This window comes from Pleurodeles waltl, chromosome 1_1 (genome assembly GCF_031143425.1).
Source record: "Pleurodeles waltl isolate 20211129_DDA chromosome 1_1, aPleWal1.hap1.20221129, whole genome shotgun sequence".
NCBI classification, from domain to species: Eukaryota; Metazoa; Chordata; class Amphibia; order Caudata; family Salamandridae; genus Pleurodeles; species Pleurodeles waltl.
The window spans coordinates 714,654,436-714,679,490 of NC_090436.1; the positions used below are offsets into that span (position 1 = coordinate 714,654,436).

At 40.8% G+C, this 25,055-nt stretch overlaps 1 protein-coding gene across 1 annotated transcript in view; it reads left to right on the plus strand.

Annotated features, from left to right (window-relative positions):
• Positions 1–25,055, plus strand: part of SLC27A6 (solute carrier family 27 member 6) — a 356,441-nt gene that overhangs the window by 199,302 nt on the left and 132,084 nt on the right. Inside the window, exon 4 of the mRNA XM_069227290.1 lies at positions 4,262–4,386. Coding sequence (XP_069083391.1) covers positions 4,262–4,386 — 125 coding nt within the window. The remainder of the gene's footprint in view (positions 1–4,261; positions 4,387–25,055) is intronic.

Below are 25,055 nucleotides of genomic sequence, written 5' to 3' on the forward strand. Positions count from 1 at the left end.
TATCTCAAATTTGACATTTGATACAATAAATCATAAGGTAATGTTCTAATGCTCACACAATGACACGGAGTTTAGCGGTAAGGTGTTAGATTGTGTCACTATTTTTATTAGTGTTTCTAGGACTGCCTGATCACTCCATGTCTGCAAAACACCATTTTTCCAGCCCTATATTTTCTTTTACCAATAATTGGTTCATGAAGATTCCAAAGCACAATAGGTGATCATGTAATACAGGATTGGAAAATTATGCCTATCTGCCATAGAGTGAGCTGGAACCATACACCTAAGACGATGTTGATTTAGGCATTTTTACTTTGGTGGCAACAGTGGTTGCTAATAGAGTTGCCCAGAGTTCTAATCACTCCTTTTTCTCATGCTTTTTTGCCAATTGTTTGAACATTTTAAAATTTATATTGCCCCTATCTTATACTGTCCAGGATACTAGATCCTGGTTCTGAAATGGAAATCTGGCCTCTAAAACCTCGCTGCCTCAGTGGGGTAGTTTGGGTGACATGTATAAAGCTTAACTCATGAGTGGAGGCTTGAAGGTTAATTTGGGTACAATGCATAGTGCAGTTGCAACAGGAGTTATTACAAAGAAAATTGCTTCCAAGAGGAATAACACTAGTAACATCATAAAGTTATACATACTGTTGAAAGTAAAACAGTCGGTAATAAAAATAAGAACCAAAACATGAAACAAACACTGAACACCCAAAACTATACTTGAAAGCTGATCTTTAAGCTCATTAAAAGTTTTGTGATCACCTAGCTGCTCCAAACCCATTATTTACAAACATATGACTTGCTTAGCATACTGAAAATAATTGACTAATTTTATTCAGTGGGAATAGATTTTAATTCCTAACCACACTGCACAACTGGTGGCCCTTGTGACCACAGCAATAGAATCATCAGCCTTACAATTCCCCCATGCTTGTTCAGCTTCTCTAAACTCATTGAGGGGGCTGTGCTTATTTTCCACAAGACAGCACTAATGCAGGCCAACAAATGTCCCATAATTCTTAGGCACTTAATGCTGGTTGAGAGGAGAACGACAGCTTACTGCTCCAACATTAAGGCAGCATCACCGCACATTCCAGTTTAGGCTGGCAAAAATTTTGCGATTCAGGAATCTGCTAGGTAGTTCTGCCTTGTATATGCTCTATTTCAAGCCTTACTTGAAGTGACTAGTTCATCTTTTTTTGTTGCTGTTGGCACCCACTATTAAAATGCCCTGTTGCACATTTCTGTTAAATTAATTGGTGAAAAAAGTGGGGCTTGCTGGATGTTTCTCCCTGCAAGACCTAAGGAATGTGCATGAGCGGGGATCTCGTTTACATGTAGGTTTACGAGTTAAAACTTACCAACTCAACAGGGAGAGATCCCAGCTCCTTCGGCCAGTGGATGAGATTAACTAGGAACTGTACACCAATTAAATAATCATCACAGTTCCAAGTTTTGTTGTCAATAATGAGAGTGGTGTGACTACATAAGCTTTATTTTTCACTCTTTTTAATAATGCGTCTTTATTGAGATCAGTATGAGATATCATCAATAGCAATCATTGTTCAAAGCAATCAGTGTATTAGAATAAGTGTATTAAGCCCATTCCTTAAGGGAAAGAGGAAAGGAGTGAAGCCACCTTCTGTATGAACACACATTTTTGTAGATCTAAGCTTTTGCAATATGTTTTTTCTTCTGCTCCCAGTCAGCCAATCAGCTTTTGATGTCTTCATGGGAATAGGAACACTTCATCATCTTCTCACCAGGAATACAGTCATCGACAGACAGCATTTTTCAAGTGAATTATTTTTATCAGCTACTTTGTATAAATCCTTGAGGGTTCTCATCATTTACTTTCCTTAAGAAAACTGCATTTTCATCTTTAAACTTCTACATTACCTCATTAAAACACAAGCTACATATCCATTCACCATACAGTGTCTTTGTATTATTAGAAACATTTTTCAGAGTTTAACTAAAGACTTTTAATACAATTATTGTACCTTATGAAAAATATGATTATGAGAAGATCAAAACAGACCTCTTTCACATTACGTCATCGCTCTCCAAACATGTCATCCGGTCAGAACGTAATCATTTCACATTCATAACCTAGGTCAGCTTTGCAGAAAATGCTGCTTCAGCTATTCAAGCCTAAAATGTGTAAATGTGCTTTATTACTGCATCTTCTTGAATTTAAAAGCTTTATTTTTTGGCTAAAGCCTACATGTTAATTCTGCACCTACTTGCAATAGTGTTCAATATTATAAAAACGTTATACCAAATGGAAAGAATTAATGTTATCTAGGAGAAGAAACAGAATTGATTATACATTTGCATCAATAATTACTTTAGTCAGGTTGAAGCTGTTCATCTAGAAAATACCATGAAAAGCCAATATTTTGAAGAGCAGGCTTAATCAAGATTTTCTTCATGACTGTTTTCTTTAGGACTGTCTTTCTTCTAGATCGCAAAGACTATGATACCTTCAGGCAGTATATAAGGGACAATCTGAGCAGATATATCTCACTGTCTAGTGTGTATTCCACTATACTACTCTGTTGTTGTAGAACATTCAATTTAAATTGAATGTTTGACCATGCCACATTTTTAATGAATCTCTTAATCCATCACTCTAAGATCGTCACGCCAATTCAAATTTACTATATAATAGCATTTATTGTAGATCAATGTACAACAGTGAATGTCTTCAGTTGTACACTGTGGGAAGATGCATAAAATCTCCATTGGTTTATTTAATTGAGTTTTCAATTAATGGACATTTGTGAATCTACACCCAAAAGCTTTTCAAGGAAATCACTTTGTTAGAGGGCTAGGTATTGTGCATTTTATCATCTCAAAATCCTGAAAATGTAAAGAGACACACTAGCATTGTACTAGATACAATGGGTTCATCTGAAGCAAAAGAGCTCTATGAACTTTATCCAGTCTGTACCAATTGAACTAATATATGCACCCCAAAGAAATAGATGTTCATTTAGTCCAGTGAATCAAAAAGTATTTAGATTTTTGCAGTTTGTATTTAACATGTCCTTTTGAAAATAATTCAAAATGACCTCAGGAATAAATTGCCAGTAAGCTGTACTCTGACCAGTACATTACCAAAAATACACTAATAGATTGTATTGAATCTAGGGTGGCAACAAAATCATCTCTTGCAACGCCACTAGTGTCCATTGGTGTAATTGTAGACCTACCGTCGATTTGGCAACCGATGTCCCCCATTTCATTTTAGTGTGCACCAGAAATGGCATCAACATTTGATTGTCTCACTCAGATCCTGCTTTGTCCTCCTGTATTCGAAATGCGGTCTCTGATGGCAATGATGTCTGCACATGTTGTTCACATTTGGAGTCCTACTGCCCACTAATTTGCTCTACACTTTTAAGAAACTACTGCACCACTGCATCCTGTGTCCTTTGTCACATTTGCTGATTGTTTTTCTTTAATTATTATCATAGTCTTTCATTGTGTGTGTGTAGATATATATACACATATATCCCAAAAGGTACTTCTGTTCCGTTTTTGCTTCTTCTTCATTTTTAGTTGGTGTATTGTGTATTTTAATCCCAGCCATGGTGCTTGAAGTGTAGATGATGTCTATGCTAAGTAGTCGTGGAAGGCAGATCTCAGTTACTATAGTAACTAGAAAAGAGTTACAGGAATGTTGCGCTATGCCACTCAAAACATTACAAGAACAAACTGCAAGTTGTGGTGATTTTGATGGCACATTTTAGTGTGCAGAGCTAAATGCGTAATCATATATGGGAGCAGAGTAAGGGTCTGATTGGAATTTTGACGAACAAGTTACTCCATCACAATAGTGATGGATATCCCTTCTGCCGAAATATAGATCCCATTATATCCTATAGGATTTATATTTTGCACCCATTGTGAAGGAGTAACTCGTCCACCAAGATCTTAGTCAGGCCCTACGTCACCCTTGCACTTCCTAGACAGACATGGATTATCAAACAGATGACCTTATACATCCTGTACATCTTTGTGGCGTTTACGAATTATAGTTTAGTCTGTGAGAATTTGTATGCACTGTCTGTTCTTTATAGATTGAAGAAGAAATGCAATAAAAAAACTGTTATGCATAATAAAGATTGTCTATTACTAATTCACTTTAATTGCATTCAGTTTGAAGATGTTAACATTGTACCTCTGACATTGCTCTGTTTTCAGATTAACTTGTTTACAAAGAATATATTTATTGTTTTGTTTAAAGGAGCAACTTGTGTCCTTAAGAAGAAATTCTCAGCAAGCCAGTTCTGGGATGACTGTAAAAAGTATAATATCACTGTTATTCAGTACATTGGGGAAATCTGCCGTTACCTTTGTAAGCAACCCAAGGTTGGTATAGTTGGTATCCTGACTTCCATTCTTCTAAAATGTGGTGCTTTGGTCTGGTGAAAATTGTCCATCATATCAATACATTGTGAGCTCTAATCAGTATCACATAATAATCCAACTGTGCAGTGGAGATAGATGATTATACTATTTTTTGGTTGAATTTCTGATCTAGCGTTTGTTTGCAATTTAGTAAAATGTGTGCAATCTGCACCAACCTCTGTTCCAGTTTGTATTTCAGAAGGTGAAACTGAGCACCAAACACACAAACTTCAGATTTTAGACCAAGCAAAATTCACTCACAGCAAGATTCACTCACTTTTTAAAAAGGCAGCAGATAACCTTTTGGTGGACAGTCCTGCTGCTTAGGGAGCTAATTGTAAGATCTGTGTAACTGTGCTGGCTTGCCCTGGCTGCCAAGGTACATTCAGGGCTGAGAACTGCTACCCAAACATATTATTACATAACCTTGTATGTTCAGTGTTATATCCATGTATATGTAACCCAGATCCTGATGCTCACTAACCTTGCAGGGCTGTATCTCTTCGCCTATTTTTGTTTTCACATTTGGTTTTGGTGTGGGATATAAAGTGATTCTCTTGTTCTCTGTGACTCAAGTTATTTTTCTTTTCTCCCTTCTTCACCCAAGGTAAGATTCACCTTAGCAAAGTAATGTATACTCTGCCATAAGCAGTTTCAAGAAGCCTGCCCACATACGTCGACAAGACGTGGCTGTGTACTAGCCATAAGGTGTACCTGACCTCAACGTATATATATACTGTAAGAAATGTGGAATTCATTATGAAGAGGAGTCAATCTGATAGCAAAGGGATGCAGAAATCAGGCCATTACTGAGCCAGTGAGAGACACTTCTCACCTAATGTGGATTTGCTTTTGTAGGCTGAACTTGCAAATTGGCCTTGAGGGTGAAAGCACTTTGTCATGTGACTTACTCACGCCTGTACACTTGTGTGCTGTGCACAAAACATTACTGTATGTTGTGAGCAGAGTATAATGAGAGTTCAATCTTTAATCTTTCAAAACCCAATTCTAAAATCAAAATTATTATACTAGGTAAGAAATGACAACTACAATATCTAAAAATTAATTGTTTTTTCACCCTTAAATTGAAACACTATGCTCTCTCCTTCGTTGCTTCTAAACAGGACAGTGATGGGAGATGGCTAATCACTAGACTTAAATGTGGTGACACTGAACTATATGCTGTTAACATTTATGCTCTAAATGTGGACGTACCTAAAATTTGGTCATCATTAAACCTTAAACTAGCCTCCCTTCCCTAATAAACCCGAATTATTTTTGGAGGGAAGTTTAACTTCTCACGAGATATAATTCTAGATACACTCTCCGCTCCCCCAAGCCCATAAAATTATGCCTAACCTCAGTTCCTCACAGGTTTGTTGACATTTCGAGACTGCACAACCACACAGAAACTGACTTCACCTTCTTTTTACCCCCATATCAGAGCTTCTCAAGAAGTGATTACATTCTCGTCATTGTCTCCCTTTGCAAGAAATATTCTCCTCTTGAATTGAATCAATCTTTACCTCCGATCAGGCCGCCATACCTATTTCACTTATGATCTCTCCTCCACATTGGAAACCTGGCTCCTAGTGCATGAATAATGGAGTACTAGAAAATTTATCTGACATTCGAGAATTAGACCAAGATGTAAAACCTATTCCTACATGAAAATGAGAATTCTGTGTCTTCCCTGGTGGGGTTATGGAATACCCTAAAATGCTCCTTCAGAGGCCAAATTATAAGCTGGCTGGCTGGGAAAAATAAAGAAATAAAACAGGCACTGGAGTAATTAACTAAATGGTATTAAAGCCAAATAAATAATTTGCAAACGCTCCAAGAACTTGCTTAATTTGGAAATCCTAGGTCAAGTCTAAAATAATAATACAACTCCTTAATTAGCAAACATACTTCTCTTTGGGTCTGTGCCCAAAAAGGAAATTAAAACTTGTCTCTCTTGATAAAGCAGGGATATTTTCTAGCTGCTTGTTCGAAGTTTAAAATGAATAATTTCTTTATAACCAGCATAAAAGACTCCACGGGTGTAGGCATAGCAAATACCAAAGACATTTTGAATGTTTTAAAAAATGTCTACTGATTTATCTAAATCATCCATTAAGGCTACTAAGGAATTCTGCCTAGGATTTCTCAAATCTGTTCCTCAGAATCCCATCTCTGTATCCGATAAACAGACACTATATATAGACCTCTGGAGAGGAAGAAGATCCTTGAGACCATACCAGGAGGTAAAGCCCCTGGTCCAGATGACACTTTAGAATGTGTAAAGCTTTTCTATCTATTAATAACCATCCTCTGAAGGTGGCTCTAAATCACTTTTCACAGGTAGGGCATGGAATAACTATAACTATAACTGCTAATTTTCTGTGGTTTTGTATGTTTAAAATGTTCTATGTTTTTATAACATAAAGGAATTTTAATTATAATTATACTTATTATTATACTAATTATAATTAATTATAATTTATACATTAATTCAACCACTGCCGTACATGGCCTTTGGTCGTGCACGAGGGGTGGGGGGTTTGAGTGCAGGGCCTGTGGCCAACCCCCTATAACCACCCAACCCTTCGCCAAGCATGGTTTCTCCCTTTCCCGGCGGGGGTTGGCCGCAGGGCCTGGCTGCCGCAGAGACTGGCCTGGCTGCCGCAGAGACTGGCCTGGGATTGGGTGGTTATAGTGGGTTGGCCGTAATCCAAAGATTTTGCTGGGAAAAAGACTTCAATGTTCCATCATGAGGAATATTTAATATTGAAAACACTAGTAAATAAATAGACACAACACCATGAGATAGGAGAACTTGATCCCTCAACTTACTGAGTGTCAGTCCAAGAGCTTTACCAGTGGGCCACAAGTGAATCTGCTGTACTGTGCATCAAAACATAGCCATAATAGTCAAACCAAAAATCTTGCTGGTGTGACACCTTGAAGTCATTGTATTTAGAGACCATTGCAACACCAGTTTATCTTGCTCTGTCTCTTCCATCCCATTGTGGAATGAGGGAGAGAGAGGGAAAGTTAGAGGTTGAGAGAGACATTTAGAGGAATACTTTGAGAGAGAGAAATTCCGAGAGAGAGTGAGTTTTTCAGACTTTCATGAATGATATACTTAGAATGAGATATTTTAGGACAAATTAAAGAGAAAAATGTATTTGTCAAGTAAAAAGAATTGAATCACATTTCGCTATACACCTTAAATATTTGAATTTGAAAAGTAATTAACCCCTTCGCTGTCAGGCCTTTTCCCCCTCAGGTGCTAGGCCTTTATATGGCTATTTGGTGCAGTTCGTGCTTAGGCTCTCATAACTTTTTGGCCATGTAAGCTACCCATGCCAAATTTGCTTCTTTTTTTCCAACATCCTAGGAATTCTAGAGGTACCAAGAGTTTGTGGGTTCCCCTGAAGGAGACCAAGAAATTAGCCAAAATACTGCAAACATTTATTTTTTTATTTTTTTTTTTAAAGGGAAAAAAAGGCTGCAGAAGAACGCTTGTAGTTTTTCTCTGAAAATTGCATCAACAAAGTTTCAGTTGCAGTGCTGAAATGACCGTCTTCCCAGCTTTCAGGAACAGGCAGACTTGAATCAGAAAACCAAATTTGTCAACACAATTTTGGCATTTTACTGGGACATACCTCATTTTTACTATTTTTTGTGCTTTCAGCCTCCTTCCAGTTAGTGACAGAAATGGGTATGAAACATATGCTGGATCCCGGAAAGCTAAACATTTCTGAAAAGTAGACAAAATTCTGAATTCAGCAAGGGGTAATTTGTGAAGATTATACAAGAGTTTCCTACAGAAAATAACAGCTGAAATGAAAAAATATTGAAATTGAAGTGAAAAAAACAGCCTTTTTCTCCACGTTTTACTCTAACTTTTTTCCTGCAATGTCAGATTTTTTAAAGCAATTAAACCGTTAATTCTGCTGGACTCTTCTGGTTGCGGGGATATATAGGACTTGTAGGTTCATTAAGAACCCTAGGTACCCAGAGCCAATAAATGAGCTGCACCTTGCAATGGGTTCTCATTCTATACTTGATATACAGCAATTCATTTGCTGAAATATAAAGAGTGAAAAATAGGTATCAAGAAAATCTTTGTATTTCCAAAATGGGCACAAAATAAGGTGTTGAGAAGCAGTGGTTATTTGCACATCTCTGAATTCCGGGGTGCCCATACTAGCATGTGAATTACAGAGCATTTCTCAAATAGGCGTCTTTTTTACACACTGTCTTACATTTGGAAGGAAAAAATGTAGAGAAAGACAAGGGGCAATAACACTTGTTTTGCTATTCTGTGTTTCCCCAAGTCTCCTGATAAAAATGGTACCTCACTTGTGTGGGTAGGCTTAATGTTCATGACAGGAAACGCAACATGGACACATCACATTTTTACATTGAAATCTGATGTGTTTTTTGCAAAGTGCCTAGCTGTAGATTTTGGCCTCTAGGTCAGGCGGCACCTAGGGAAACCTACCAAACCTGTGCATTTTTTAAAACTAGACACCTAGGAGAATCCGATTTTGGGGTGGCTTGTGGGGCTCTCACCAGGTTCTGTTACCCAGAATCTTTTGGAAACCTCACAATTTGTTTGGCCTTAAAAAACAAACACTTTTTCCTCTCATTTCGGTGACAGAAAGTTCTGGAATCTGAGTGGAGCCACAAATGTCCTTCCTCTCAGTGTTCCCCCAAGTCTCCCGATAAAAATGGCACCTCTCTTGTGTGGGTAGGCCTAGCGCCTGCGACAGGAAGTGCCCCAAAACACAATGTGGACACATCACTGTTTTTTGCAAAGTACCCAGCTGTGGATTTTGGCCCCTAGCTCAGCCGGCAGCTAGGGAAACCTAGCAAACCTGTGCATTGTTTAAAAATAGACACCTAAGGGAATCCAAGATGGGGTGACTTGTGGGGCTCTCACCAGGTTCTGTTACCCAGAATCCTCAGAACAGTGTTTTGTATATATGATCACACAGATGGTAACATGCTTGTCACCACCATGTCTGTGATTGCTCACCAAGACTGAGCCTGGGACCCGAACACTTAATCACATGACCTTTAGCAGTGTGCAGTGGCCCTTTCAATTTGTTTTTTTTTTCAGGACACTGGGAAAGAGTGCATGAGTCCTTCACTAGAGGTGGCACATTTAGTCAGATGTTGTGGCGAGCACGTCAGAACGTTTTGGTGCAGCAGTAGCAAATTGGTCACAGTGTGTGTGATTTCTTGGTCTCTTCCCGTGTTTTGTTTTATCCCCACCCCCATGTGTCCCTTGTTTTGCTCCTCTCCCTCCAAGCTCATCCATAAAAGAAGAGGAAGAGGTATATTTTTGCTGAAGTGTGACTAAAGTGTAGACCTTATGAGATCCATTTTGTTTTTATCTCTTTCGTGCCACATGTTGCACACAAGTGCCAGACCATGGAATACAAAGTCAACATTTATGGCAATAGGTGTAGGGGATTGTAGGGCCATTAGTGGACTGGCATGCTCATATAAGTTGTAGATGTCTCACAGGCTGATGCGTAGGACCAAATGGTCAGAAAACTTATTTTAGTTCGTAATAAGCCTTGACAAAATGTTTCCTTTAAATTCTGGCACCTCATATTTTAGAGCCTCAAACAGCTGTTACTTCTTTTAGTAAGTGCAACCAATCGTATTTATATGATTGTTAGCCTGGATCGCGTGCAATGGGCTTTTTTAATTTGTTCAAGTTCCTGTATGGAAAGCATTTAACAAATAAACCATGCCTTTACAAAGGTCGATTATAATTGAAATCACTATTCAGTTTTTAGATATCTTGCGCAATGTGTTTATTTTTCCTTCTGTATTTTTCTTCTTTTTCTTTTACTTTTTGAGTAACCATGATTTACGAACAAGTATGGGCGTAGCCAACATCTTGGAACTCGCTTTAGAAAGACGCAGTCTAACGGCTTTGCCAACGTTTGATTCTGTTTGTGATAAATAAGAACAATGCTAATGACATCTAACGCATAGCATCGGCTGCAAAATACCATTGCTTCTTGTATTTTGCACAGAATACGCACAACATGTAAATTGTGCGAGGGTCCGTTGGTAAAGGTATGTTGTTGCAAACTGATGCTTTCCATTCACATAATCTCTAAGGAAGAACACGTGAAAAGTGGTATTGTACATATGCTGTCCTGAATTTCTAGAGGCCTCGCTGCATGTGAGTCTTTTCTTCGCTTTTTAGACATAGCTCTACAAAAATATTCCCCTTTGGTTATCTCTTTTAAACAGGAAACGCATAGTCGTCACGGCATTTAGTTTCAGGATTTACATCTCTGATGTAAATGTTACAGTGCCTTTACTTACTCTTCTCTGCGCAGTTTTAAAAGCCTGTAACCTCAGAAGGGGATCCCGGAGAGTTCTCTTTTCACTGAGCTCATGAAAGGACCTTTAGAGCGGGTTTGTGCGCTGTGCCGCGTGAGGTTTCACCCATTGCTTGCAGTGAATGGGCTTCTGTCTCTTTGTACCCACGTGTTATCAGAAGCTTCCACATGGAGACAAATGTAGGAATTCCATGACATCTGTTTAGGGTAACTATGGGTCACTTGCTGAAATTCCTTTAGTCATAGCTTCTAAGCTTATCATCTGGGTGTAGAAGCTCCGCGTACTTGCAGAGTAGCACAGTATTTGTTGTTGACATGTTACTACACCCCCTTAGTAATTAGATTGCTCAGAGTGCCTCCCAGGAACGTTTTGAACCACAACTGCAGTGTAGTGACTGGTAAATGGTGTACTTCGTACACGACGGGAAATCCAACAGTTGTATATTTTGGTGGTAATTTAGATTGTACGTAATTTGGATTTCCTTTAATAAGTGCTTCTTGTAATTGGGAATCCGGCCCCCCAATTAAAATGTAATCGAAGTTGACTTGGATTTGGCAAATAGTCCCTTTTGCATTATGCTTTATCTATCGTTCTCTTACATTATTTTGAGAGTGAAGATAGTATCAAATATGTGGCATAATCTACCTCGAATAATCTACCTCGAATGTCTGTCATTTTGTCTCTAATCAAGGAACACACTCTCCCGCAGTGTAGGTCCCTTCATTGCCAGGGACTAGCATGGCAATATGTGTTTCTTGAGACCAAAATAATATTTGTACTTTTAGACAGTATTTTTTTATGTTCATATGGGGCCTGCAGCTCCTCCAACAATAATGGTTTTGAAATACCATAACAAAAGAAACCTTCATTGACCGTGCTTGTTTGAGGTTGCTAGGAAGTGGCGGGATCTTCAGTTCGCAGTGTCGTTCGCTTTTGTGGCAGCATCACCAGTTGAAGCTGTCTTCTGTTATGAGCAGTGGAGGCTGTTTTAGCTGGTGACGCAGCCGTTGCCTGTCAGATTGATCCTGCAAAGAGAGTAGAATGCAGTGGTGTAGTCAGTACCGTGAACCGTGAAATAGAGCAACAATCAGGGTGCTGTGAGCCCCTCAGGCCTCTGGGCCCCTCTGCCACTGCAACTGCTGCTCCACTGGAAGGCTGGCAGCATTCAGAGGCAGCGCACACAGGAGGTACCTGAGGTGGTAAATCAATGTGGAGTGGTCATGTAGGTGTGAGGCTATGGTGGAGAAGCAGCGTAAAGTGCAACAATTATATCATTATTAGATTTGCCATTGAGGGCAGAAAATAAATGAACACAATAAGGTACAGACAGTGCAGCATCCGCCCCCGTTTTCCTAGTTTTGCCGCACTTTTACTTCTATTCCACATTCTCACCGCTCTGGCGCTGCACCCAGGACTAGACAGAAGCAATAGATAGCAGCAACCAGCAGAGGAGGGGAATATCTACACCCGAGACAGCACATTGCCAGCCTCAGAAGGCTACCTGCTGTTCTGATTCCAGTCACTTCATCGTAAGAGTGTGCCCAATGAGGGTCAGAAGGGAAGTTAAGGTAATTTAAGGCCAGAAATTAATACATGTAATACCTAGAGGAGCTCACTTAGTAGAGACTTCCTTACTGTAAAAGTTAACAAAACACCAAAGCAAATGACAAAAGTTTAAGATCACTGGAAGAGGAGGACCCAACCATCATGTGGATAGACCAGAGTAGTCAGATAGGACACTGATCCACGTTTGCAGTGTTTCATGATAGCCACTGCTGCCTTCCATACTGAACTTTTTACCTATAAATCATTGACATCTGGTGTGTTAGTTTAATTAGTTAAACGGAAGGCAATCAATACAGCAACACCCAGAATGTGTTAGGCTATCACACAAAAGTCCAGGACTGGTAAGGGTGTACATGAACACCTGAAATGAGGTGGCCCCTCTAGACAGTCTTGTCTCCTACACAGAAAACCTCAAAAACGTGAAATGAGCCTCCAGGCAATTCAGTGGTTAAGATATACGCCTGGCACGCCCCAGCTGTAAACAGGGCTTGTGCTCCGGCCCCCAGCAGTGAAACCCAGTGCGAGCCTTTACCCTAGTCAAATAGACATAAGGACATTAGTGCATATTGTTTACAATTGTGTGCCATTGAGGAGATTCAGACTTTTCGTTCTGTTTGTGCTGTCAATGTTTTTATTCTTGTGTAAACTATAAGAGGCAAACCAGTAATCACGGGGATCTGGGTAGTCAGAAGTACAAAACAACGATCACCTTTGAGAGAGGAATAGGCCTAACCTCCCTTGCCCAGGGAAAACCGTGTAAACAAATATTACAAATTCATATTGGAGGTACTCCAATAAAAAGTGGCACAGTGAAAAGTAACATGAGTGAATAAAGGGCGCAAATGCTTTTTTCAATATATACTGCCTAGGGGCTGATATTTGGAACAGCTTCAATAACAAGACTCAAAATCAGAGTACAATGTGTAAATCATTTCCATTAATATAAATCCGCTAGTAGTCAGTCAATGTTTTGACACCAAGATACATTTTATAGAGTCATCATCAGGGCCAACATGGTAGCCACCAAAAACAGCTCAATGCCTCTACTTATGCAGATTTGAGAGAGAAGTACTCAGAGGATTTATCCAACCGTCAGTGATATAGCCACTATCAAACAATTGGTGATTAGGGCTCATAGACATTTATATCAGTGGTCGAATGCGATCAAAGAGGCGTCCTCTTTGATTGTGTTTCACCACTGATACAGCCGCTAATGCTTCGGATAGGCTTATCCCACAGTGCACGTGGGTTCATCTATCTATAGCTGCAGATTAACCTCAAATATATTTCTGAGTGTCCCAAAATATGCCCTACATGACACTCCAAGTGTGCAGTAATTGTGTACCAGGCCATTCACTGCTTATACACCTATTCACAATACATACATGACTGCTGGTACACCATGCATTAGTAAACCTCCAAATACGCCTCTTTTGGTTCCCCATATAAACAGTACTATCTGTAAACATTAGGTTCGATGGCATATGTTGCTGCAGATACACATGTTTGGCACAGTCCGCTGCCTGGTGTTGGGCTCGGAGTATTACAAGTTGTTTTTCTTCGAATAAGTCTTTTTTTGGTCACGGGACCGAAGGACTCCTCCCTCTTCGGCTCCATTGCGCATGGGCGTCGACTCCATCTTAGATTGTTTTTTTCCGCTGTCGGGTTCGGACGTATTCCTTTTCGCTCCGTGTTTCGGTTCGGAAAGTTAGTCAGAATCTCGGAAGAAAGCGTCGGTATTGTTCCGTTCGGTATCGGGATAGTTAGGTACATCGACACCGATCATCGGAAGACTTTGGGGTAGCTTCGATTCCCCCATCGGGGCCTGGTCGGCCCGACCGCGTGCGACATCGAAGCCGATGGAACGGACCCCGTTCCGTTTCTGCCCAAAATGTCACAGTAAGTATCCTTATACAGATCAGCACTTGGTCTGTAACTTGTGCTTGTCCCCCGAGCACAAGGAGGATACCTGTGAGGCCTGTCGAGCCTTCCGGTCCAGAAAAACACTCCGGGACCGAAGAGCCAGGCGTCTACAAATGGCGTCCACGCCGACAAAACAGCGTTTCGACGACGAAGAGGAAACATTCTCGGTTCCGGACTCAGAATCCGGAGACTCCGACGTCGAACAACAACAACAAACAGTGAGTAAGACGTCGAAAAGTAAAACCATCGAGAAAACGAAAGCCCAGGGGACGCCACTGCCAACAGGCCATGGCTCGACCCATAAAACAGGCGACCCGTCGAAGGCGCCGAAAAAGGGCACGCCCATAGCGAAGACACCCGACTCCGGTCGAGGGACCGCCATGGAGCAACCTCGGAGCCGAGATAGCGGCTCCGAGAGACAAAAACAAGATACCGGCACCGAAAAACATCGGCACCGAGAATCCATGCCGAAAGGAACAAAAATTCTGTCGGTGCCGAAACCGAAAAAAGATTCTCTCTCGGCGCCGAAAAATACCACACCTTCATCCTACACAGAGGAACAAGGAATGAGTGGCCAGATGCACAAATTTGGACAAGAGCTCCAAAGTGTAGAATCAGACTACACACAAAAGAGACTGTACATCCAGCAAGACACAGGGAAGATATCAACCCTTCCCCCAATAATGAGGAAAAGAAGGATCAGTCTCCTCAAGGATGACGCACAACCACAAGCCAAAGTGGTTAAAAAAGTCACGCCTCCGCCCTCTCCACCACAACAGGCATCGCCGGCACAAACACCGCCACAAATGCACTCACCAGCGCAAACTACCATAAGTCAAGATAATCAGGATCAAGACGCTTGGGACCTATACGACACCCCAGTGCCGGACAATGATCCAGATTCATACCCCACAAAGCCGTCACCGCCAGAGGACAGTACCTCATACTCACAACTGGTGGCTAGGGCTGCAGAATTCCACAATGTCCAACTGCATTCCGATCCTATAGAGGATGATTTTTTATTTAACACCCTCTCGGCTACACATAGCCAATATCAATGTCTCCCAATGCTACCAGGGATGTTACGGCACGCAAAACAAATTTTTGAAGAGCCCGTAAAATCAAGAGCCATCACCCCAAGGGTGGATAAAAAATACAAACCACCACCCACAGATCCAGTGTTTATTACTTCGCAGTTACCACCTGACTCCGTAGTAGTAGGGGCAGCTCGCAAAAGAGCAAATTCCCATACATCTGGCGACGCCCCACCTCCGGACAAAGAAAGCAGAAAATTTGATGCGGCAGGAAAAAGAGTAGCATCACAGGCAGCCAACCAGTGGCGCATCGCAAATTCTCAAGCGCTGCTGGCCAGATATGACCGCGCTCACTGGGATGAGATGCAACTTCTCGTAGACCATCTTCCCCAAGAATACCAAAAAAGGGCGCAGCAAATAGTTGAAGAGGGACAAACGATCTCAAACAATCAAATCCGCTCTTCACTGGACGCAGCCGATACTGCAGCGAGAACAGTCAACACTGCTGTCACCATAAGGAGACACGCTTGGCTCCGCACTTCAGGCTTCAAACCTGAAATCCAGCAGGCTGTCCTTAATATGCCCTTCAACGAAAAACAACTTTTTGGCCCTGAAGTGGACACAGCCATTGAAAAACTTAAAAAGGACACAGACACGGCCAAGGCCATGGGCGCACTCTACTCCCCGCAGAGCAGAGGCTCTTTTAGAAAAACTCCATTTAGAGGGGGGTTTCGTGGCCAACCCACAGACACCACCAGCCAACAAACAAGAACCACACCATATCAGGGTTCCTTCCAAAGGGGAGGTTTCAGGGGATATAGAGGGGGTCAATTCCCAAGGAGTAGGGGAAGATTCCAGACTCCAAAAACACCTCCACCTAAACAGTGACTTTCAAGTCACGCAACCCCTTCACTCAACACCAGTGGGGGGAAGACTAAGCCAACTCTACCAATCTTGGCAACAGATTACAACAGACAATTGGGTATTAGCAATAATCCAACATGGCTATTGCATAGAATTCCACAAATTCCCACCAAACATCCCTCCCAAAACACGCAAAATGTCACCACAACATTTAGAACTTTTAGGACTAGAAGTTCAAGCACTACTGCAAAAGGATGCAATAGAGTTAGTACCAGTACAACAAAAAAACACAGGAGTTTACTCCCTGTACTTTCTAATTCCAAAAAAAGACAAAACATTAAGACCAATATTAGATCTCAGGACACTAAATACCTACATCATATCAGACCATTTTCACATGGTCACACTACAAGACATCATTCCACTGCTCAAACAGCAAGATTACATGACCACATTAGACCTAAAGGATGCGTACTTTCATATACCAATACACCCTTCTCACAGAAAGTACCTACGGTTCGTATTCAAAGGAATACATTACCAATTCAAAGTGTTGCCATTCGGAATAACAACTGCACCAAGAGTGTTCACAAAATGTCTAGCAGTAGTAGCAGCACACATCAGGAGACAACAGATACATGTGTTCCCTTACCTAGACGATTGGCTAATCAAGACCAACACAGTAAAAAAATGCGCAAACGACACCACATGTGTCATACAAACCCTTCACAAACTGGGGTTTTCCATCAACTATACAAAATCACACCTAGAACCGTGTCAGACACAACAATATCTAGGAGCAACCATCAACACATCAAAGGGAATTGCCACTCCAAGTCCACAAAGAGTGCAGGCATTCCACAAGGTAATAAGTGCTATGTTTCCAAACCAAAAGATACAAGCAAAATTTGTGCTAAAACTTCTAGGCATGATGTCATCATGCATAGCCATTGTCCCAAACGCAAGACTACACATGCGACCCTTACAACAGTGCCTAGCATCACAATGGTCACAGGCACAGGGTCAACTTCAAGATCTGGTGTTGGTAGACCGCCAAACATACCTCTCGCTTCTATGGTGGAACAGCAAAAATTTAAACAAAGGGCGGACATTTCAGGACCCAGTGCCTCAATACGTTATAACAACAGATGCTTCCATGACAGGGTGGGGAGCACACCTCAATCACCACAGCATTCAAGGACAATGGGATATACACCAAACAAAATTTCATATCAATTACCTAGAACTGTTAGCAGTATTTCTAGCGTTAAAAGCCTTTCAACCCATAATAACACACAAATACATTCTTGCCAAAACAGACAACATGACAACAATGTATTATTTAAACAAACAAGGAGGAACACACTCAACACAATTGTGCCTCCTAACACAAAAAATATGGCAGTGGGCGATTCACAACAACATTCGCCTAATAGCACAATTTATTCCAGGAATACAAAACCAACTAGCAGACAACCTTTCGCGAGACCACCAACAAGCCAACGAATGGGAAATTCACCCCCAAGTTCTGAACAAGTACTTTCAAATTTGGGGAACACCCCAGATAGATTTGTTCGCAACAAAAGAAAACTCAAAATGCCAAAACTTCGCATCCAGGTACTCACACCGCGAATCACAAGGCAATGCTCTATGGATGAGTTGGTCAGGGATATTTGCATACGCTTTTCCCCCTCTCCCTCTCCTTCCATATCTAGTAAACAAGTTGAGTCAAAACCAACTCAAACTCATACTGATAGCACCCACATGGGCAAGACAACCTTGGTATACAACTCTACTAGACCTTTCACTAGTACCGCATGTCAAACTACCCAACAGACCAGATCTGTTAACACAACACAAACAACAGATCAGGCATCCAAACCCAGCATCATTGAATCTGGCAATTTGGCTCCTGAAATCCTAGAATTCAGACACTTAGACCTCACACAAGAATGCATGGAGGTCATAAAACAAGCTAGAAAATCTTCCACTAGACACTGCTATGCATCTAAGTGGAAAAGATTTGTTTACTACTGCCATACCAATCAAATACAACCATTACATGCCTCTACGAAAGACATAGTAGGATACTTACTACATTTGCAAAAAGCAAATCTCGCTTTTTCATCTATAAAAATACACCTCGCAGCAATATCTGCTTACCTACAAACTACTCATTCATCGTCTCTATTTAGAATACCAGTTATTAAAGCATTCATGGAAGGGCTAAAAAGAATTATACCACCAAGAACACCACCAGTTCCTTCATGGAATCTTAACATCGTCTTAACAAGACTCATGGGTCCACCTTTCGAATCCATGCATTCCTGTGAAATGCAATATCTAACCTGGAAAGTCGCATTTCTCATTGCAATCACATCCCTCAGAAGAGTAAGTGAAATACAGGCATTTACCATACAAGAACCATTTATTCAAATACACAACAATAAAATAGTTCTAAGAACAAATCCAAAATTTCTGCCAAAAGTAATCTCACCATTCCATTGAAATCAAACAGTAGAATTGCCAGTGTTCTTCCCACAACCAAATTCCGTGGCTGAAAGGGCACTACATACATTAGACATCAAAAGAGCACTAATGTACTACATTGACAGAACAAAGCTAATCAGGAAAACAAAACAACTGTTCATAGCTTTTCAAAAACCACACATAGGAAATCCAATCTCTAAACAAGGCATTGCTAGATGGATAGTCAGATGTATTCAAACATGCTATCTTAAAGCCAAAAGAGAATTGCCTATTACACCAAAGGCACACTCAACCAGAAAGAGAGGTGCTACAATGGCCTTTCTAGGAAACATTCCTATGAGCAAAATATGTAAGGCTGCAACCTGGTCTACGCCTCATACGTTTACTAAACACTACTGTGTAGACGTACTAAATGCACAACAAGCTACAGTGGGCCAAGCTGTACTAAGAACATTATTCCAAACTACTTCAACTCCTACAGGCTAAACCACCGCTTTTAGGGGAGGTAACTGCTTTATAGTCTATGCCAAACATGTGTATCTGCAGCAACATATGCCATCGAACTGAAAATGTCACTTACCCAGTGTACATCTGTTCGTGGCATTAGTCGCTGCAGATTCACATGTACCCTCCCACCTCCCCGGGAAGCCTGTAGCCGTTTAGAAGTAGATCATAAATCTTAAACATTTGTACATTTGTAAATAATTATTATAAACTCTTAACGTACATACATATTCACTCCATTGCATGGGCACTATTTATAGCAAACAACTCCATCCTCACCCTCTGCGGGGAAAACAATCTAAGATGGAGTCGACGCCCATGCGCAATGGAGCCGAAGAGGGAGGAGTCCTTCGGTCCCGTGACCAAAAAAAGACTTCTTCGAAGAAAAACAACTTGTAATACTCCGAGCCCAACACCAGGCAGCGGACTGTGCCAAACATGTGAATCTGCAGCGACTAATGCCACGAACAGATGTACACTGGGTAAGTGACATTTTCATTCACCACGCTGCCTCTTAAACATGCATCATACCTACCTAAAATATGTTGAGGAAAATGTGCCTCCTCCTGCACATGGCATTAATCACCTCACCTGAAACTAGCCACTAGCACAGACATGTGTTCAATGTTTCTGTAATTTCCAGGTGTAGGATCCTTGTCTGAGCTGCAACTCTGCTGCAGGATAGGATTTAAGGTCTGCCTTTACAATAATGTTTTTATAAAGTCCATATAAGAAATGTATATAATATATAACGCATGTCCAAGACACTTTGCACTGATCTCATGTACACCGCCGGGACATGTATCCTGTTGATTTTTAGTTGGAAATTTACATTTGACCATGGGCATTTGTGCACTCTGACTTACTGCACTTTCTGACATCTGTTGTGTCGTTCTTGATTGTTATCACTTTGACTTGTCCCGTTGGATTTTTGGGTGCCCTTTGAAAGCACGAGCAAGCCAGTGATTTATTTTCTTGGTATGGTTATTTATGCCTAGGTCAGACTTTCCTTCTGAAATAACTCCAATATCTATAAATCAGGACAGTTTGACTTACTTCTGATATGCTAAATGCCTTCTTAACCTAAAGGACAATTAGTTCGTACAGTGTACATGTTTTTGAAGATGTCTGATTAGCTCACCAAGGCTATACTTTTCACAATTGCATATGAATTTTTTTAACATTGTGCAAACAAAAGCCCAAAGGCATTCCTTATGTTGTAGCACGCAATCAGATATTTCTATTGAAACAACTATGGCCTTGTTATAAGGAACACAGGATTCTAGATCAGAGCTTACCAGAGAGTAACCCGAATAACGCTGGTCCAGGTGTGAGATTGCACACCAGAAGCAATTAAACTAATCAGTTTTAGTGAACTGATTATGTATTTCATGATAGCACCACAATGGTTATATTTAGATCAGAGCTTCCAACAGAAAGGCATTTTTGTTACCTGCAACAATGGGCCACGACCACTTCCATCACATTTGCACACACTTGAGAGGCAGAGGTGAGGCCAAAGGTATAACATGGACTGGAACACTGCCTAGAGTAATTACCAGTGGCTGAAATTAATTAAAACATTCCATGCATCACTTTTTGTGCATCTCAGTGCAACGGGTATACCCAGACGTGGATCTCTTGCTCACTGTGCCACAGGACTCAAGCTATACTTGACTGAAGAAACCCAGATACTGTGAAAATGGTCTTGGGTTGATTGTATTCCCCTTCAGAGGGTGTCTGGCCTGGCAGTTCAGGCTGCTCTGTTCTATTGGAGCCGTATCGAGACCAATTCGCATTTGACAGGTTCCTGATTGAGCTGGCATGGTAAGCAAAACAGCGATGGGCTGGATTGCGGCCCCTAATAATTACCAGTGGCTGAGATTAATTTATGCATTTCACCTAGCACGTTGTTGTATCCATGGGGCTAGAATGGCAAACTGAAAATGCTCTGACCCTACAGCATACCAAAGAAAGTGTCTGTGTGACTGCGGGACAGACACATGAAAGTAATTGTCCTGGAGGTCCAAGGACACAACCCAAAGCTCTAGATCCACGGCAGATCTGGAATATGTATTTTGAATTGGTCCTTCCACCAGAAGGCATTCAAAGTACAGCGATCCAGAATTAGCATGAGACACTCATCCTGCTTGGTGATAAAAAAAAAAAAAGTAAGGGGAGTGAAACATTTAGCCTTTCTTCACCTCTGAGAGCCTCTCTATGATTAATTTGGCCAAAAACAATTGAACTTCCTGCAAAAGGATGGCGGTGTGATCCACTGAAGTTTTAGTGAAAGAAGGTGGGATGTAAGTGGTGGTGGATGTGAAGGGCAGGGTGTAAACTTTCTGAGCATTCCGCAGCTTTTAGTGATCTCATTTTATAACTCGCCAGCCAAACTTTAAAAACAAATTCTGCACCCTGCCAGCATCACGTGACCACCGGAGGAGAAATCAAAGCAGCTTGATTTACAACTGCAGAGGGTCCAGGCTTTGATCAATTATATTTTAGGCTTATGAATTTAAAGGAGACAACAAGGATAAAAGTACTCATCTATTATTATAGGTAAGTTCTTGATGAGCCCTATTGTGTCTTCATAAATCTTATTTTGGGTTGGGTGACTGCTAATCATATGATTGCACCATTATGCTCCAGCAATACCAGACTAATCTATAAATTAAAGGGAGTGCATTTTGCGTTTTTGTTTCTAATTTGTATGTTTTTAGTAATTTCTTTTTTTATTCTGCCTGTGCAGGTGTAGGGCTATCTCAGCTTCAGATTATTGTGCAAGTAGAAACAGCGAGGAGTTTACGAAAATTAGATTTAGCAGTTATTTGTTCTGATTCAGAAACTCGAAAGACCAAATGAGAGAAAATCAGCAGGCAGATTTTCTTGAAAAAACATCTTAGGGGTATTTTCGGAATATAATAGCTTCCACAAGCATCCTGCGTAAGTCAGGCTGCAGAAGTTATGAAGTAAGAAAATTAATATGATCTGACACTCAGACTTCAATACCTCGTTAAAGAATAAACCCAAAAGCAAGTTTCTGTAATCCGTGAACCAAAATTATGTAACAGTATATCCCCTTACATATTATTCACCTTATATTTCCTTCCTATGTAGAAATATTTTTTGTTTAAACTTGTTTTTTTTATTTAACGTACAAAATTGTGTTTGCATTGAACCAATATTAAGTATTTAATACAATCAGAAAGTCAGAGCTCTTCAGCAGCCGTTTGGGGCTTCCAGCCAATGCAGCCAATAAATATATTATCCCTTTGAATGTCCTTGTACACTGCATGACATACCCTTAAAAATACTATAGCCCAGTGATCTTGAAATAGCTTTTGTATTGGAAATCAACTAGGAAAATGAAAAAAAATACTGCGTTCCCCAGCTCGATGTTAAGGCAAATACCAGTCACAGTACTCGATTGGAGCACTGTTCAGAAGACCAAAGACCCTCATGGTCAGACTCTCCATCTAATCAGTTGGAAAGTTCATACACAGAAAAACAATGTTGTGTTTCATTGAATATTATCCGAGTGATCTTTGCATGATAGGCATCTGTTAAGGCCTGTAGAGAATAATTTCCATATTTACAGGTAGACCCACTCAGGGCAATACTGTTGCTTACTCTATAGGCTTCTTAGTTGCAAGAACACCCCCACCTCAGTTTATTCTCAAAAGATGTACTTGGATATTTATAGATATCAATTAGCTTGAGTGAATTCACATCTATTGAGCTACTCGGAAATTAATTGTCCTAAAAATTAATAACATAAAATTATATTTTTACACACTTGGTTGTAATGGGTTTAGATAATTCTTTGAACATTTGTTGAAGCCCTATTGGTTTATAGTCACACATCGAAATATCAGCATGCCAAGCCCAGGTGAAAAACTCAATCTTGATGACATAATATAAAAGTCACTTATGTAGATGTTAAATAGCGTTAGTGCAAAGATACAGCCTTATTTTACTCCTGTATTACAATTTAGTTTTGATGTTGAGTTGGAGGGAGTTACCTTCAGCAGTTTAACCAAAATATTTAGATTCAAGTTTGAAAGAATGTGAATCAGACCTTTAGAAAGCCTCAATAGGGGTGCTGGCTGACAGTTCTACAAAAATAACACCACCATTTTTAGGGCACAGCCTACCTGACGGCGCTGATTACCTTTGGCTTTGTGGTTTGTAACTAACACTCTCTGGCTTTTCATTTGCTGGCTTTATTTGCTTTTGGCTCCCCAGGTTCAGTTTGTCCCTCCCATTACCGAAACTGTTTTCTGTACCCCTCCAAACACTCGCTTTCTGTCAACAGGCTTTTAAATTAAATTGTGTTCTTATCTCATAACATTTGCTGTGCATTCAAAGACCAAAGTCAAAAGTCAGGCGCTGTCTTCAAAGGTTGCTTGTTTACTTTTCTTTTTCTGACTTCAAAGTCAGAGGATTTATGTGTTAATCTTGCTGGATCCTGGGGATAGAAAATAGTTTTTTTTTCTAGCACAGACATTTAAATGAACTTTGTAAGTATTTCAGAATATATCAGAATTATGAAAGCACATTTTTGTTATTTCTGAAGTGTATTGAAAACAAATAATTTAATGTGATCAGAAGAAATCATTAAACTAGGTGATTCAATTTCCTCAAATTTTCATCTGTACACTGTATAGTTTTATTAATAAAACTGTATGTCTGTGCAAATGTAAGGGCCATTTCAATTGAAAATGTATTGTCCGTTATGGCAGTGTGCTACCACACCATGAATACTCCACTCTACGCCACTCCACTCCACTCCACTCTCCTCTACACCACTCCACACTACTGCACTCTATTCTGAACCACTCCACTTTACACTACTCCACATCACTGCCCTCTGCTCTACTCTGTGCTACTGCACTCTACGCCACTTCACGCTACGCCTCTCTGCTCTACCCTGTGCCACTCTACTTTATGCCAAGGCACTCTTTGCCACTGTACACCACTGCTCTCTTTGTCACTGCACTCTACACAACTCCACATTAGGTCACAGCAATCTACTCTGCACAACTTCACTCTCTGTCACTATACTCTTTGCCACACTGCAACACTACGCTCTATGCTACTGCACTCTATGCCTATACACTTTAATCTGTAGCACTCAACGTTGTGCCCCTGCACTCTATGCCAATCTAGTGTATGCCACTCTAATCTACTCTGTAGCACTGCAGTCTGTGCCGCAGCACTCTACACCACTTTACGCCATTGCAATCTACGTCACTCTGCGCAACTGCACTCTATCCTACTCCGCTTCACGCTGCTTCACTCTACTCTTAAACAATCTTTGTGCCACTTCACTCTACACCAATGCACTCTGCACATCTGCACTGTCACTTCACTCCACTGCACTCTACTCTGCATCACTGTACACTACAACACTGTGGTCTGTGCCACTCTACACCACTGCACTCTGACACTGTACTCTGCAACACTGCACTCTCCACTACTGAACTCTCTGCCACTCTACTCTGCACTGCTCCACTCTACGCCACTGCAGTCTATGCCATTGCACTGTATGGCACTATACTCCACTTTGCACCACTCTATGCTACTCTGCTCTGCACCACTCTATGCCACTGCACTCAATGTCCACTGTTTTCTGCATCACTCAACTCCACTGCTCTCCACTCTGAATCCCACTAGTCCACTCAATGCCTCTCTGCTCTGTGACACTGCACTCTACTATGCACCACTCTCATCGCTGCTGCTGCATTTTACTATGCTGCACTGTACTCCACTGAATTCAATGCCATGGCTTTCAATGCCACTGCACTCTACACACTATACTCTGCAACACTCTATGCCAATACACCTTACACCAGTCCACTCAACTCTAAGCCACTCCAGTTTATG